The sequence below is a fragment of the Pantherophis guttatus genome, chromosome 8, assembly GCF_059756535.1.
Source record: "Pantherophis guttatus breed Tessera chromosome 8, ASM5975653v1, whole genome shotgun sequence".
In the NCBI taxonomy this organism is placed as follows: Eukaryota; Metazoa; Chordata; class Lepidosauria; order Squamata; family Colubridae; genus Pantherophis; species Pantherophis guttatus.
The window spans coordinates 2,567,501-2,581,421 of record NC_142070.1 but is presented as its reverse complement, the minus strand read 5'-3'; the positions used below and the strand labels follow the sequence as shown (position 1 = coordinate 2,581,421).

Genomic DNA, 13,921 nt, shown 5'->3' with positions numbered 1-13,921 from the left:
TGTGTGTGAGAGAGAGCTTTGCCCCCCCCCCAAATCTGGCCTGCCTTTGCAGCAGTGCAGAAGCTCAGTGCAGGGGGTGGGGGGTGGGAATGTATGTGGGTTGCAGCTGGCTTCCCCCAGATTTCTGGCAAGGGGGCGGGGGGGGGTGGAGAGAGAGAGAGAGAGACGCTCCTCCATCCCGCCACTTCCTGATGCTTCAGCGATTTCCCAGGGTTTCTGTTTATATTTTTTTAAAAAAAAAACTGAGAAAAATTCATTATCGTTGGAAAGAAAAAAAATGGGGGTGGGGGGGGGAAAGGTGAGATGGTAAAGAGAGGTGCCAAAATTGCTGCCGGGGAGGAGAGAGAGAGAGAGAGAGAGGTTGGGGGGGGGGAAGGAGGAGAGAGCAACGTCACCAGGAGAGATTTCCTTATTGGGTCTCCCTAACCTGCATCCTGAGTCCATATATGGGCATTTACGTCACAGCCAGCCCGGCTGTGGGAACTCCAGAAATGGAAGCGCCGGGTTGCAACGGAAGATCCGAGGCAGATATAAAAAGGGATTCTGCAGCTCCTGGGCTCTTTGCTTACAAACAACAGGAGGCAGCTAAGCACCTGCGGAGCCCGGCCAGCCCAGGTGAGGCCGGCGGGCAGGTGAATCGGCCGGGCCGGGCCAGGCAAGGCAAGGCAAAACAGGTGGGGACCGCGAGGTTCCCCATTTGGCCACGTGCGCCCCTGGAAGTCGCCCTCTTTAGCCCTCCAGGGGCTGGAGCTCTGCAGCGGAGGGGGCTCGGTTCCACCCCACTTGCCTTCTTCCTCCTCCTCCTCCTCCTCCTCTTCTTCTTCTTCCTCCATCGGGACATGTTGAACCTCATGGATTTCTCCCGCCAGGAAACCCCGAGAGCCGAAGACGGACATTTCCACCAGCAAGGAGAGCAGCTGCCGCCTCTCCTGAGCCAGCCCCCCAGGGAAGAAGCCCCCGATTATTTCGCAGGTAAGGAGGGAAGAGGAGGAGGAGGAGGAGGAGGAGAAGGGCAGGCTTGCAAGCTCTTGTAGATGACCCCCTTTGGGAAGCTCCAAGATGAGGCTCTGAATCCCCTCTACTTAGTTGTCTCTCTCTCTCTCTCTCTCTCTCTAGGCCATGGGAGGGTTGGGGTACCTTTTGGCCTTTGGGGGAGGGGACTGAAGGGCAGGAAGCTGGGTGTGTGTGTGATGCAATGGTAGAGATTGGGGAACTCTGCAAGGGAGAGATTCCCCCCTCCCCTCGTTTCCTTACTAAACCTCCTTTGGAGCTTCTGAGGGATGCGTTTGAGTGATGCCCATCTCAAAATGGCAGGAATTTCTGCCACCTTTTTTTTTTTTCCCCAGCAGCCATGAATGGGGAAGCTTGGCCAAACCCAGGGGGGTGATGTTGCTTAGCTTGGTCCCCTATATTTTGGATGGGCACCTTTTGAAGACTCAGGTATAAGGAAGGATTCAGCGCTGGAATCCCCTAAGCTAAAGTCATATTTTTCACCTGTTTCTATTCAGGTTAGATGATTCCAATCGTCCCTGAATTCTTTTGAAAGGGGTAGCTTGGAAGAGGTGACTCGGTGACCTCCTCCTGCCAAGGTCACCTGAAGATGGGTAGGTGGGCTTGGAGTTGGATGTTTGCATCAACAAAGGCCCTTCGAGTCAAATCAGGAGGGCTCCCAAGATGTCATCTAGCTCAACCCATACTATAAATACGTGAGATTCTGGGCACGTCCCCTTTCCCAAACTTGCAAGCAAGGGAGGCACCTTGGCCTCCTCCCCCCTCCCCCATCGCTTCCATTTTCAAGGATTTTGTTGGGGATTGGGAAAGATGGATGGCTTGGGAAAGGGCCATCTCTCCCTAGTCGTCATGATTTCGTTCGCAGGCTGAAGGATTTTTTTTTAAAAAAAAAATAATGGCTCTTCAAAGTGGTCTATTTCTAGTCTATGAGTGGGAAGTTTACTTGTTGATGTATTTGCATCCTGCCTTTATTACTTTTACAAATAACTCTAAATGGTGAATGTAGCTTATACTCCTTCCTCCTCTATTTTCCTCATGACAACAACAACCCTGTGAGGTGGATTTGGGCAGAGAGTGGGGAACTGGCCCAAAGTCACCCAGTTGGCTTTCATGCCTAAGGCGGGACTAGAACTCACCGTCTCCTGGTGATTGGCCCAAAGTCACCCAGTTGGCTTTCATGCCTAAGGCGGGACTAGAACTCACCATCTCCTGGTCATTGTCCCAAAGTCACCCAGCTGGCTTTCATGCCTAAGGCGGGACTAGAACTCACCGTCTCCTGGTGATTGGCCCAAAGTCACCCAGCTGGCTTTCATGCCTAAGGCGGGACTAGAACTCACCATCTCCTGGTGATTGGCCCAAAGTCATCCAGTTGGCTTTCATGCCTAAGGCAGGACTAGAACTCACCATCTCCTGGTGATTGGCTCAAAGTCACCCAGTTGGCTTTCATGCCTAAGGCGGGACTAGAACTCACCATCTCCTGGTCATTGGCCCAAAGTTACCCAGTTGGCTTTCATGCCTAAAGCGGGACTAGAACTCACCATCTCCTGGTGATTGGCCCAAAGTCACCCAGTTGGCTTTCATGCCTAAGGCAGGACTAGAACTCACCATCTCCTGGTGATTGGCCCAAAGTCACCCAGTTGGCTTTCATGCCTAAGGCGGGACTAGAACTCACCGTCTCCTGGTGATTGGCCCAAAGTCACCCAGTTGGCTTTCATGCCTAAGGCAGGACTAGAACTCACCGTCTCCTGGTGATTGGCCCAAAGTTACCCAGTTGGCTTTCATGCCTAAAGCGGGACTAGAACTCACCGTCTCCTGGTGATTGGCCCAAAGTCACCCAGTTGGCTTTCATGCCTAAGGCAGGACTAGAACTCACGGCCTCCCAATTTCTAGCCTGATGCCTCAACAGCTAAACCAAGCTGGCTCTATCATCAGAGTGAAATTTGAGAGTAAGTTATGAGCTCCAAGCTCAGTTAAACTTGTGACTCTCACTGATGTGGTTGCCTGCGATACAAAACCCTCAGTTTGACTTGACAATAACTTTGAGCCATTTTGTGACTCGACTTGATGATCCCCAGGGATCGTCAGGATTGTCGGGATGATAAAAGAAGGAAAATTCCACTGTTATGTTCAAATATGTTTTAAGAGTCTATCCCAACTCCTTGGATTCAGCTGCAAAACCAGCTCAAATGAAGAAAACCCATCAGCTTCATTGTAGCTAAATTATTGTTAATTTATGGCTAACTTATCCTAGGAAAATCTCTATACAGCAATATTTCTTAACCTTGGCTTCTTTAAGATGCGTGGACTTCAACTCCCAGAATTCCCCAGCCAGCACATGCTGGCTGGGGAATTCTGGGAGTTGAAGTCTATGCATCTTACAGGTTTCAGAGTTGAGAAACTGTAAGTCTCAACCATGCAGGATGGTGCAAACTCTATATTAGTTAGAGCGTAATGCTGCCTGGGGGATTCTGGGAGTTGTAGTCCACACATCTTAAAAGTTCCCAAGCTTGAGAAATGGTGCTCTAGAGAGAAATCTAGGTTAGCACTAACAACATTCTCCCTCTTATTTATGTTCCAAGGCACAGAAGTTCATTTTGTATAGGTAGTCCTCGACTTCTGATCACAATTAAGCCTAACATTTATGGTCATAAGTGACAAATTTGTTAAGTGAGGTTTTTTCCCCCCCATTTTACGACTTTTCTTGCCACGTTGGTTAAGCGAATTCATGCAGTTGTTAAACTCGTAACATCGTCGTTAAGCGAATCTGGTTTTCCCCCCTTGACTTTGCTGGTCAGAAGGTCGCAAAATGGGGCACCTTTTAAGGCAGGACTAGAACTCATTGTCTCCTGGTGATTGGATCAAAGTCACCCAGTTGGCTTTCATGCCTAAGGCGGGACTAGAACTCACAGTCTCCTGGTGATTGGCCCAAAGTCACCCAGTTGGCTTTCATGCCTAAAATGGGACTAGAACTCACCGTCTCCTGGTGATTGGATCAAAGTCACCCAACCGGCTTTCATGACTAAGGCAGGAGCAGAACTCCCCAACTCCTGGTGATTGGCCCAAAGTCACCCAGCTGGCTTTCATGCCTAAGGCAGGACTAGAACTCACCATCTCCTGGTGATTGGCCCAAAGTCACCCAGTTGGCTTTCATGCCTAAGGCAGGACTAGAACTCCCAGTTTCCCAGTTTCTAAGCTTCCTTAACCAGTAGATGAAATTGGCTCATCCCTACAGACACTGGATTCACTTACCGACTGCCACTCACTTAATAACCCCGGTGATTCCCTTGACACTGTGCTGCAGAAAAAAAATCGTACTACCTACGTCTAGCAACCTGAGGAGTTTCTTTGACACTCACCTTCTCCCCTTGCTGATTTTTTTTCCAGGTGACTTGATGGGAGCGACCATGAACTCTGAACCAGTGGATTACTACTTCCTTTCCGGGGAGGCGTCTCCACCGGTTAGTTACTCCGGCAGCCTTTTTATCAAGACCGAACAATGCCAGGATCAAGAATCCCTCTTCAACTTGATGTCGGGGATCCTAGGGCTCTCCCCTTTCTCTGCTCCAGAAGGTCAACCGCGGCCACCCGAGGCCAGCTACACCATCCCGGAAGCTCTGCAGAACCATCTGGACCTCTACTCTACCTGCCAACCGGAACTCAACATCTCCGTCCAGCCTTCTTTACCCGAGCAAGCCTATTCTTCGTTCTCCAGTCCGGAGAACCTCCCGCAGTTCCAAGCTTCTCCGGAAGCTCGTCCTTCTTCCCACTGTCTCTTTCACGAGAAGCTTCTGGATTCCAAGCAGGACCTTAAGCTGTCCTCCATCTCCCCCACCGCAGAGAAGTTCAAATCCTCCTGCTCCCATTGGGAGCCCCTCAACCAGCCTCATCATTATCTGCCGGCCGAGTGCCCCCCTTCGGAGACCTTCCACCCCGTGGAGGCAAGCCAAACCCTGTTTCCCCACATGGTCTCCAAGACGGAGAACGCGTTGACGGTCAGCTGCCAGTCAGAACTCAACTCTCTCTCGGAACATTCCGGCTCTTACGGGCCTCCCTTGGATTTCGGTTGCAATGCCGAGGCCTTCCTAAGCCAAGGTCCACTCCCCACCGACTTCGTAGATACCAAGGCCCCTAAACTTTCCCCTTCGTTCAGCCAAGAGTTCGAAGCTCCTGTGCCCCACCCAGAAGTCCTCACCTCCTTGGTGAACCCCAACGGTATCAAGCTTCCTGGCCACCACCCCGCCTCGTCATCGGCCCCAATGACAGACTTTCTAGCTCATCTCCCGAGTTCTTCGGCCAACAGTTTGGGACTTAACAGGACCCCCGGCAGCCTAGCAGGGCCCAAGAAGAAAACCCGACGTGGGAAATGTTCTTCGAAATGTTTTTGTCCCAAACCTCACGAGAAGGCCTTTGCCTGCCCGGTTGAAAACTGTGTCAGGAGCTTTGCCAGATCGGATGAACTCAACAGGCACCTGCGCATTCACACGGGCCACAAGCCCTTCCAGTGTCGGATCTGCCTGAGGAACTTTAGCCGCAGTGACCACCTGACAACCCACATCAGGACCCACACGGGGGAAAAGCCCTTCTCCTGCGATGACTGCGGACGGCGCTTCGCCCGGAGTGACGAAAAGAAAAGGCACAGTAAAGTCCACTTGAAGCAGAAAGCGCGGGCCGAAGAGAAGCTCAAAGGACTTGGGTTTTACACCATGGGACTTTCCTTCGGGACCCTCTAAACGGCATGGCCCCTGCCCACCCTGCTCTGGGGATTGGAGAGGGGGGGGCACGTGCTGCTGCCTGGGGGTGGGAGTGACAATTCTTTTGAAGCACTTTGCAGGAATGCTCAGGGCAGAGGAGCCACCTGTCCACGACGGGCAACATGGGAAAGGAAATGAGCATGGATGGGCATGAGGATAATCTGTCCAGCTGGTTGACTGGCTGTGGGAAGCAGACGAGAGGGCAACTTCCAAGGAAGGAAGGAAGGAAGGAAGGAAGGAAGGAAGGAAGGAAGGAAGGAAGGAAGGAAGGAAGGAAGGAAGGAAGGGAAAGAAAAGACTGTTGGGATTCAGCCACCGTTCAAACTCCATGTCTATTCATCTATGGTGGGCCTCCATAGTGATGTATGGCCCGTTTTCCAACTGTTACAGCTTTTAAACGTATTTCAGCACCATGACCTGTGGACAGCTCCGACTAAAGGCGGACGGACCGAGTTTTCTTTGACAAGAATCAAAGAAAAAAAAATGTAATTTATTTTTTTGTATTTAGCTTTAGTTAAAGAGGTGTGTGTGTGAGTGTGCGAGTGGTTGTGTGTGTGTGTGTGTGAATAACTGCCTACGTTTTATACAGGATCACCTTGGAAGCGCTCTAATTTTGAATCAACTGAATCTTTCTCTTTCCTAAGCACTTTAATGAACCTCCTGAGACGGAAGGGCCGTTTTTAAAAAAATAATAATAATAATAAAAAGAAATGCCATGATTACATTTCCTCATGTTAAAAGCAGGATGTGTAAAAACAAAAAAAAATGGAACATGTATAAAAATAACAACAACAACAACAGCAGCATGATTTATGGCTTCTTGTGAATGATCCCAATTGTTGCTCTGGAGTTAACAAAAAACGAAAAAATGAAAACAACCAACCTTGGCTTTAATGGACATTTTTGCTATGAAAATTGTGATGGGGTGGGGGGGGGATTTCACTATTATTATTTTTTTCTAATGCAAATCTCTTTCTTTGTAAAACAAAACCGATGGAATGTGTTAAGAGAAAAAAAAAGAAAACCATGTTTATTTTTACAATAAACAAATTTCCTTTCATGTACAATGCCTGGCTGAAGTGCAGCCAAATCCAGGGATTTTTGGAGGGGACGGGGACAGCAGAGTGCCATGCGTCGTGCCCGAGGGGGGCAGGGGGCGGGATAGATGGGCTGGGAGGAGGGATGGGAGCAGGGATGGGCTTCAAAAATTTTAGCAAGGGGTTCTCTGCCCAGTTGCTGGGTGGGCGTGGCCATGGTGGGCGTGGCCTAGTCAGCCTCCTGCACCATGGTGGGAGGGGAGGATGCTTTTTGCCCTCCCCGGGCTCCGGAGGCTTTCCTTGAGCCTCGGGGGAGGACGAAAACTGCCTCCCCAGGCTCCGGAGGCCCTCTGGAGGCCGGAGACAGGCCCAAAAGGCCTCCAAAACTTGGTTTTTGCCCTCTCCAAGCCTCTGTGCATGCCCTGCACTTACCTGCATCCAAAATGGGTCGCGTGGGGACTCCGGGGAGGGGAGGGGAGGGGTGGGCGGGGCCAGCCAGGAGTGGGATTTGTGGGTTTTCCGAACTGCACAGAATCTTAACTAAGGTTCTCCCGAACCCTTGCAAACCCCTTGCAGGGAGGAAGGAAGGAGAGAGTGAGAGGAAGGAAGGAAGGAAGGAGAGGGAGGGAGGGAGGGAGGGAGGAAGGAAGGAAGGAAGGAAGGAAGGAAGGAAGGAAGGAAGGAAGGAAGGAAGGAGAGAGCGAGAGGAAGGAAGGAAGAGAGAGAGGAAGGAAGGAAGGAGAGGGAGGAAGGAAAGAGAGCAAGAGGAAGGAAGGAAGGAAGGAAGGAAGGAAGGAAGGAGAGAGCGAGAGGAAGGAAGGAAGGAGAGGGAGGGAGGGAGGAAGGAAGGAGAGGGAGGAAGGGAGGAAGGAAGAGAGAGGAAGGAAGGAGAGAGCGAGAGGAAGGAAGGAAGGAAGAGAGAGAAAGGAAGGAAGGAGAGAGCGAGAGGAAGGAAGGAAGGAGAGGGATGAAGGAGATTATCATGAGAGTCAGGGAGGGTCTCGGGGAAGTCCTGCCTTAGCACTTGGCCACCCCAGATGCCTCCAACACGAGCCCTGTGTCCGGCCCTCCGAGGTCAAACACAACCCTGATGCGGCCCTCAATGAAATCATGTTTGACCCAAGTTTGACCCACAGGCTTTTATCCTCCGCTCCACTGTGCACCCCAATACAATTCCCTTCGTGGCTTGGCACACAACTCGCAATCCCCATTTATCCTGCAGGAGCATCTTGGCCATTCTCTCACGGTGCAGATCGATTTTTCTCCCTTGGGTTATTTTTCCATTCCTCCTCCCAAAAGCTAAAAGCAGTGCATTTTCCCTCCCTACACAACGACCTCCCTTGCAGCCTCGCAAACACAACCTTGGGACGGCCCAGCCCCACCCCGTGAGCTGAGATCTCTCCAGTTCTAGATCAATCGCTTAACCACGGCTTCACCTTGGTTCTTTTCACAATTGGGGGGGGGTGGTTGGGGGTTGGAAAGGACTTCACAAGGGTCTCCATTCCAACTGCCTGTCATTACTGAGAGAGGCTGATTTTCCAGGTATTAGAGAAGGACCAGGGGAGACAGGAGAGCATCTTCCCATATTTGAGGGGCTGCCCCAGAGAGGAGGAAGGGGGTCGAGCTATTTTTCAAAGCACCCGAAGGCCAGATGGATGGAAACTGATCAAGGAGAGATTCAACCTAGAAATAAGGAGAATATTTTCTGACAGTGAGAACAATCAATCGGTGGAACAAAAGTTGCCTTTGGAAGTTGTGGGAGCTTCATCACTGGAAGAGACTGGACTGCCTTCTGTCAGAAATGGTGTAGGGTCTCCTGCTTGGGTGGGGGTTGGACTAGATGACCTACAAGGTCCCTTCCAACTCTGTCAATCTATATCTATTCAGAAGGGGGGGTGTATCCCACTTTGGCAACTTTAAGACTGGTGGACTTCAATTCTCAGAATTCCCCAGCCAGCATGCTGGCTGGGGAATTCTAGGCATTTCAATCCTTATATCCTGGCTAGAGAATTCATATTTTATATTTCATTTCCATGCTTTATTATCTAGCCATTGATAAAATAAATCCCATATCATATAATATTGCTTATCTTCCTGGCCAGCTGATTTTTGGGCCTTCTGGGCCCAACGGAAGTCGGCAAACAGGCTGTTTCCGGCCTCTGGAGGGCCTCCAGAGAGGTGGGGAAGGCTGTTTTTGCCCTCCCCAGACTCCTAGAAAGCCTTTGGAGCCTGGGGAGGGCAAAAAACGGATCTACCGGGCCCACCGGGCCATCACATGCCAAAAGCAGGAGGAGCATGGGGGGTCGTGCACACATGCATAGGGGGGCAGGGGGCATAGAATGATGGGTGTGGGCACGCACGCGCGCGACCACCCCGCACTCCCCCAGCTTTTGGCACACAATGGCAAAAAGGTTGGCCATCACTGGTATAGGGCCATGTCGGCGAATCTATGGCACGCGTGCCAGAGATGGTACACAGCCCTCTCTGTGGACACGCACGCCATCGCCAGCTGCTCTTCTGGTTTCCGGTGCACATATGTGTGCCGGCCAGCTGGTCTTTGTGGGCTCCAGGGCGCCGGAAAACAGCCAGAAAAATGGCCCAAAAACAGGCAGGTTTTTGGGCTGTTTCCCAGCTGTTTTTTGGGCTGTTTTCAGGCTGGTTTTCAGGCCATTTTGAGGCCTTTTTGGGGCCATTTTCAGTCCTGGAAAACAGCCCGAATAACAGCCTGAAAATGGCCTGAATAATGGTAAAAAAACAGGCTGTTTTCCAGGCCGTTTCCGGGCCTTTTTCAGGCTGCTTTTCAGGCCATTTTGGGGCCTTTTCTGGACTGTTTTCAAGCCGTTTTTCAGGCCATTTTCAGGCCTTCTTCAGGCTGTTTTCAGGCTGTTTTTCAGGCCATTTGGGGGCCTTTTTGGGCCATTTTCAGGCTGCTTTTCAGGCCCAGAAAACAGCCTGAAAACGGCCTGAATAATGCTAAAAAACCAGGCTGTTTTCCAGGCCGTTTCTGGGCCATTACTGGGCCATTTTCAGGCTGCTTTTCAAGCCATTTTCGGACTTTTTTCAAGCCGTTTTCAGGCCATTTTGGGGGCTTTTCTGGACCGTTTTCAAGCCATTTTTCAGGCCATTTTCGGGCCTTCTTCAGGCTGTTTTTCAGGCCTGGAAAACGGCCTGGAAATGGCCTGAATAATGGTCAAAAAACAGACTGTTTTCCTGTTTTCCAGGACTTTATCTGGGCCAAAAGCGGCTTCCGGCACTCCAGCACACGCCACGGGCACATGCATGCACGCACATCCGGTTTGGGCACTCGGTGCCGAAAAGGTTTGCCATCCTGGTCCAGGGTCTCTTGCTTGAGCAGGGGGCTGGACTAGAAGACCTCCAAGGTACCTTCCAGCTCTGTTCTGAATTTGAAATTGAAATTGCCCCGGTTGACATTGTAGGAAGTTAGCACCCACCCCTTTCCTGGAAGAGTGAAATATTTTAGAAAATATGAAAAAGGCAGAAATATGAGAAGCATATTTTACAGACAAAGCAGCTCCCATCTTCCTGCCCCCCACCCTTTGTCAATGGGCCATTAAGGCCTGGGCCAGTCTATTCTACATAACAAAGATCTACCTCCTTCAGGCAGAGCCATAGTAGGAATTGCCAAAGATCCAACAAGGATTAGCCCTCTACATAATAGCAGCAGAAACTCACCACATGTGACCTGGGAAGCACATGTGACCATCAGCCAGCAAGGCCCCCACCCCCTGGGAGTCTGACAACCAATCAGGGTACTCTTTTGGGGCCCCAAGAAATGCAGAGCCAGAGAGAGCATAAAAACCCGAGGATTTTCTGTATCTGCCCCTTTTTCTGTTCAGGAACTCAAGCCATGTGATCCTGTCCACCATTAAACCATCTTTCCAAGCAGTCTCCATGTTTCCAGTGTCTGTTTTCCCCACTTGGAGCAGAACCCAGAAGGATGTTTCTTCCAACAACATGCCACGGGGAACAATTAGCCACGTGGGGTACTCCCAGGATATGTGTCAACTTGCAAAGCTTTCAAGTTGCCATGAGCAGGAGGGAGGGAGCACTGATGGAGCTGATTGATTTCCCTAACTGAAGCTACATTCCATAGATGCTTTCTGACCGCAATCAGAAGGAGGGTGTTGGGTTTCACAGCCAGCCAAAGTGGTTAATTGGAGAACGTGATTTATGACATGGCCAGGAGGAGGGGAGAGACAGGGTCATAGGGGAAGGTAAAGCTACGTGGGATTAGTTCTAACTGCATCCGAATATTGCCGGAATGGTGCTCCTAATAAATGACTGTATTTCTTTTGAAGTTTGGCTCATGGCTCATGAATTAATTAGGGCATCTTTTGGGAACTTCACAACGTGGATGCCTGGGCCCTGTGCCAAGGCCCTGGGGGCTGCAACTGCCAAGGCTGGACACCCCGTAGCAACTTTAAGACTTGTGGACTTCAACTCCCAGAATTCACCAGCCGGGCATGTAGTGATTGAAACAGCTGGCTGGGGAATTCTGGGAGGTGAAGTCCACACATCTTCAAGTTGCCAAGGTTGAGAAATGAGGTCGCTCTACCGTTCCCACGCTGCCAAGATGTAGGGCACCAGCGGGCTCCGTTCACCAGTGGGCAGACAGCCAAGGCCTCTAGCGAGCGTGGCAAGTGAGCATCCGTGAAGCCAGTAATGTCCGTGAAGCCTGAAGAATCGAAGGGGCTCAAAACGGTATCGGTCTCCTCCGTGCAGTGGTGAAATCCACATTTTTTTACTACCAGTTCTGTGGGCGTGGAAGCAGAAGGATACTGCAAAATCTCCATTCCCTCCCCACTCCTGGGGGAAGGATATTGCAAAATCTCCATTCCCTCCCCACTCCTGGGGGAAGGATACTGCAAAATCCCCATTCCCTCCCCATTCCAGGGGAAGGCTATTGCAAAATCTCCATTCCCACCCTACTCTGGGGCCAGCCAGAGGTGGTATTTGCCGGTTCTCCAAACTGCTCAAAATTTCCACTACCGGTTCTCCAGAACCTGTCAGAACCTGCTGGATTTCACCCCTGCCTCAGTGGTGGGATTCAAATAATTTAACAACCGGTTCTTTGCCCTAATGACCAGCTGGGTAAGCGTGGCTCGGTGGTCATGTGACCGTGTGGGCGTGGCCAACTCAACGTCACTCAGGTTGATGGGCGCTTCACCTTACTGTTACAATGTAATAAGGGTTAACCGGAGAGGCAGTTTCTGTAAGCAGGGCAATAAAGATTAGGCTAGAAACAGCAGCAGAATGTTTCCTTCCTGCCTTCCTTACAGGATTAGCCCTGTAAAGTGGAAGAGAAACAAAATGAGATTTCTTCCAACAACCGGTTCTCCGAACTGCTTAGAAAGTTAACAACCGGTCCTCCCGAATAGGTGCGAACTGGCTGAATCCCACCACTGGGTCTCCTGCTTGAGCAGAAGGTTGGGCTAGATGACCTCCAAGGTCCCTTCTGGCTCTCTTCTGATTAATCGAGAGCTTTGTTGTTAGAAATTTCAACGTTACGCCCCCCCCCCCCAGCATAATAGCAGTGAGATCACACCGAGGGATGTTTACTGTGTGTCATCTTCCCCGGCGTTCAGAACTGTTTAAGTGCAAGACTGTTTCCTGTGATTAAAACAGGCTGATGGGGGGAATTGAGTCAAACATTTTCCCCTCCTTCTGACTTCAATCATCCGGTCGTTCCTTCTTCAATCGCTTTCTCCTCTTTTCAAGGGTGGCACACAGGCCCAGTCACAATTACAGGTAGTCCTCGACTTACAATGGTTCATTTAGTGACCGTTGACAGTTACGTGATCAAAATTCGGACGCTTGGCAACTGACTCGTATTTACGACGGTCGCAGTGTCCCCGGGGTCATGGGATTTCCCCATTTGGCGACCTTCTGACAAGCAAAGTCAACGGGGAGGCCAGATTCATTGAACGACCCGTGTGACTGCGGTGATTCGCTTAACAACGGTGGCAAGAAAGGTCGTAAGATGGGGCAAAACTCACAACTAACGTCACACTTAACACAATTGGGCTGAATTGTGGTTGTATGTCGAGGACTACTCGAAAGACAGACGTGCTCCGGTTCTTAACTGAGGGCCACGCGGTCTTCCCCCAACAAACAGGAATTCAAAAGGTTTTACAGCCACAGTAAACAGAAATGCAGAAAGTCCTGGGCATAAAATCACAACCACAACGGGGAGCAGGATTTCAATTGGCAAACAAGGGCATTCCGTGAGTTGCGTCTTAAAATGAATCACGAATGTAAAACTTTTAACATGTCGCAGAATATTTTAAGCCAGTGTTTTCTGAACCTGGGTGACTTTCAGATATGTAGACTCCCATCATGTCCAGAATTCCCCAGACAGCCATGATGGAGGAGGAAGAGGGGGAGGAGGGGGGAGGGGGAGGAAAAGGAGAAGGAGAAGGAGAAGAGGAGGAGGAGGAGGAAGTGGAGATGGAAAAGAAGGAGAGGAGGAGGGGAGGAGGAGAAGGAGAAGGAGAAGAAGAAGGACAAGGAGAAGGAGAAGAGAAGAGGAGAAGCAGAAGCAGAAGGAGGAGGAGGAGGAGGAGGAGAGGGAGAAGGAGAGGGAAAAGGAGGAGGAGGAGAGGGAAAAGGAGAGGGAAAAGGAGGAGGAGGAGGAGAAGAAGAAGAAGAGGAGGAGGAGGAGGAAGTGGAGATGGAAAAGAAGGAGAGGCAAAGGAAAAAGGAGGAGGAAGAAGAGGAGGAGATGGAAAAGAAGAAGTGGAGGGGAGGAGGAGAAGGAGAAGGAGGAGAAAGAGAAGAAGGAGAAGGAGAAGGAGAAGGAGAAGAGAAGAAGCAGAAGCAGAAAGAGGAGGAGGAGGAAGTGGAGATGGAAAAGAAGGAGAGGAGGGGAGGAGGAGAAAGAGAAGGAGAAGAAGGACAAGGAGAAGGAGAAGAGAAGAGGAGAAGCAGAAGCAGAAGCAGGAGGAGGAGGAAGAAAAGAAGGAGGAGGAGGAGGAGAAGAAGAAGAAGAAGAAGAGGAGGAGGAGGAGGAAGTGGAGATGGAAAAGAAGGAGAGGCAAAGGAAAAAGGAGGAGGAAGAAGAGGAGGAGATGGAAAAGAAGAAGAGGAGGGGAGGAGGAGAAG

General features: G+C 50.7%; 1 protein-coding gene across 1 annotated transcript; it reads left to right on the top strand.

Annotated features, from left to right (window-relative positions):
* The first annotated feature begins 570 nt into the window (after window positions 1–570).
* On the top strand, window positions 571–6,248 carry EGR4 (early growth response 4). The gene is made up of 2 exons (XM_034407578.3): window positions 571–972; window positions 4,396–6,248. The coding sequence occupies exons 1-2, from the start codon at window positions 840–842 to the stop codon at window positions 5,739–5,741; spliced, it is 1,479 nt and encodes a 492-aa protein (XP_034263469.2). The 5' UTR covers window positions 571–839; the 3' UTR covers window positions 5,742–6,248.
* Window positions 6,249–13,921: the final 7,673 nt, after the last annotated feature.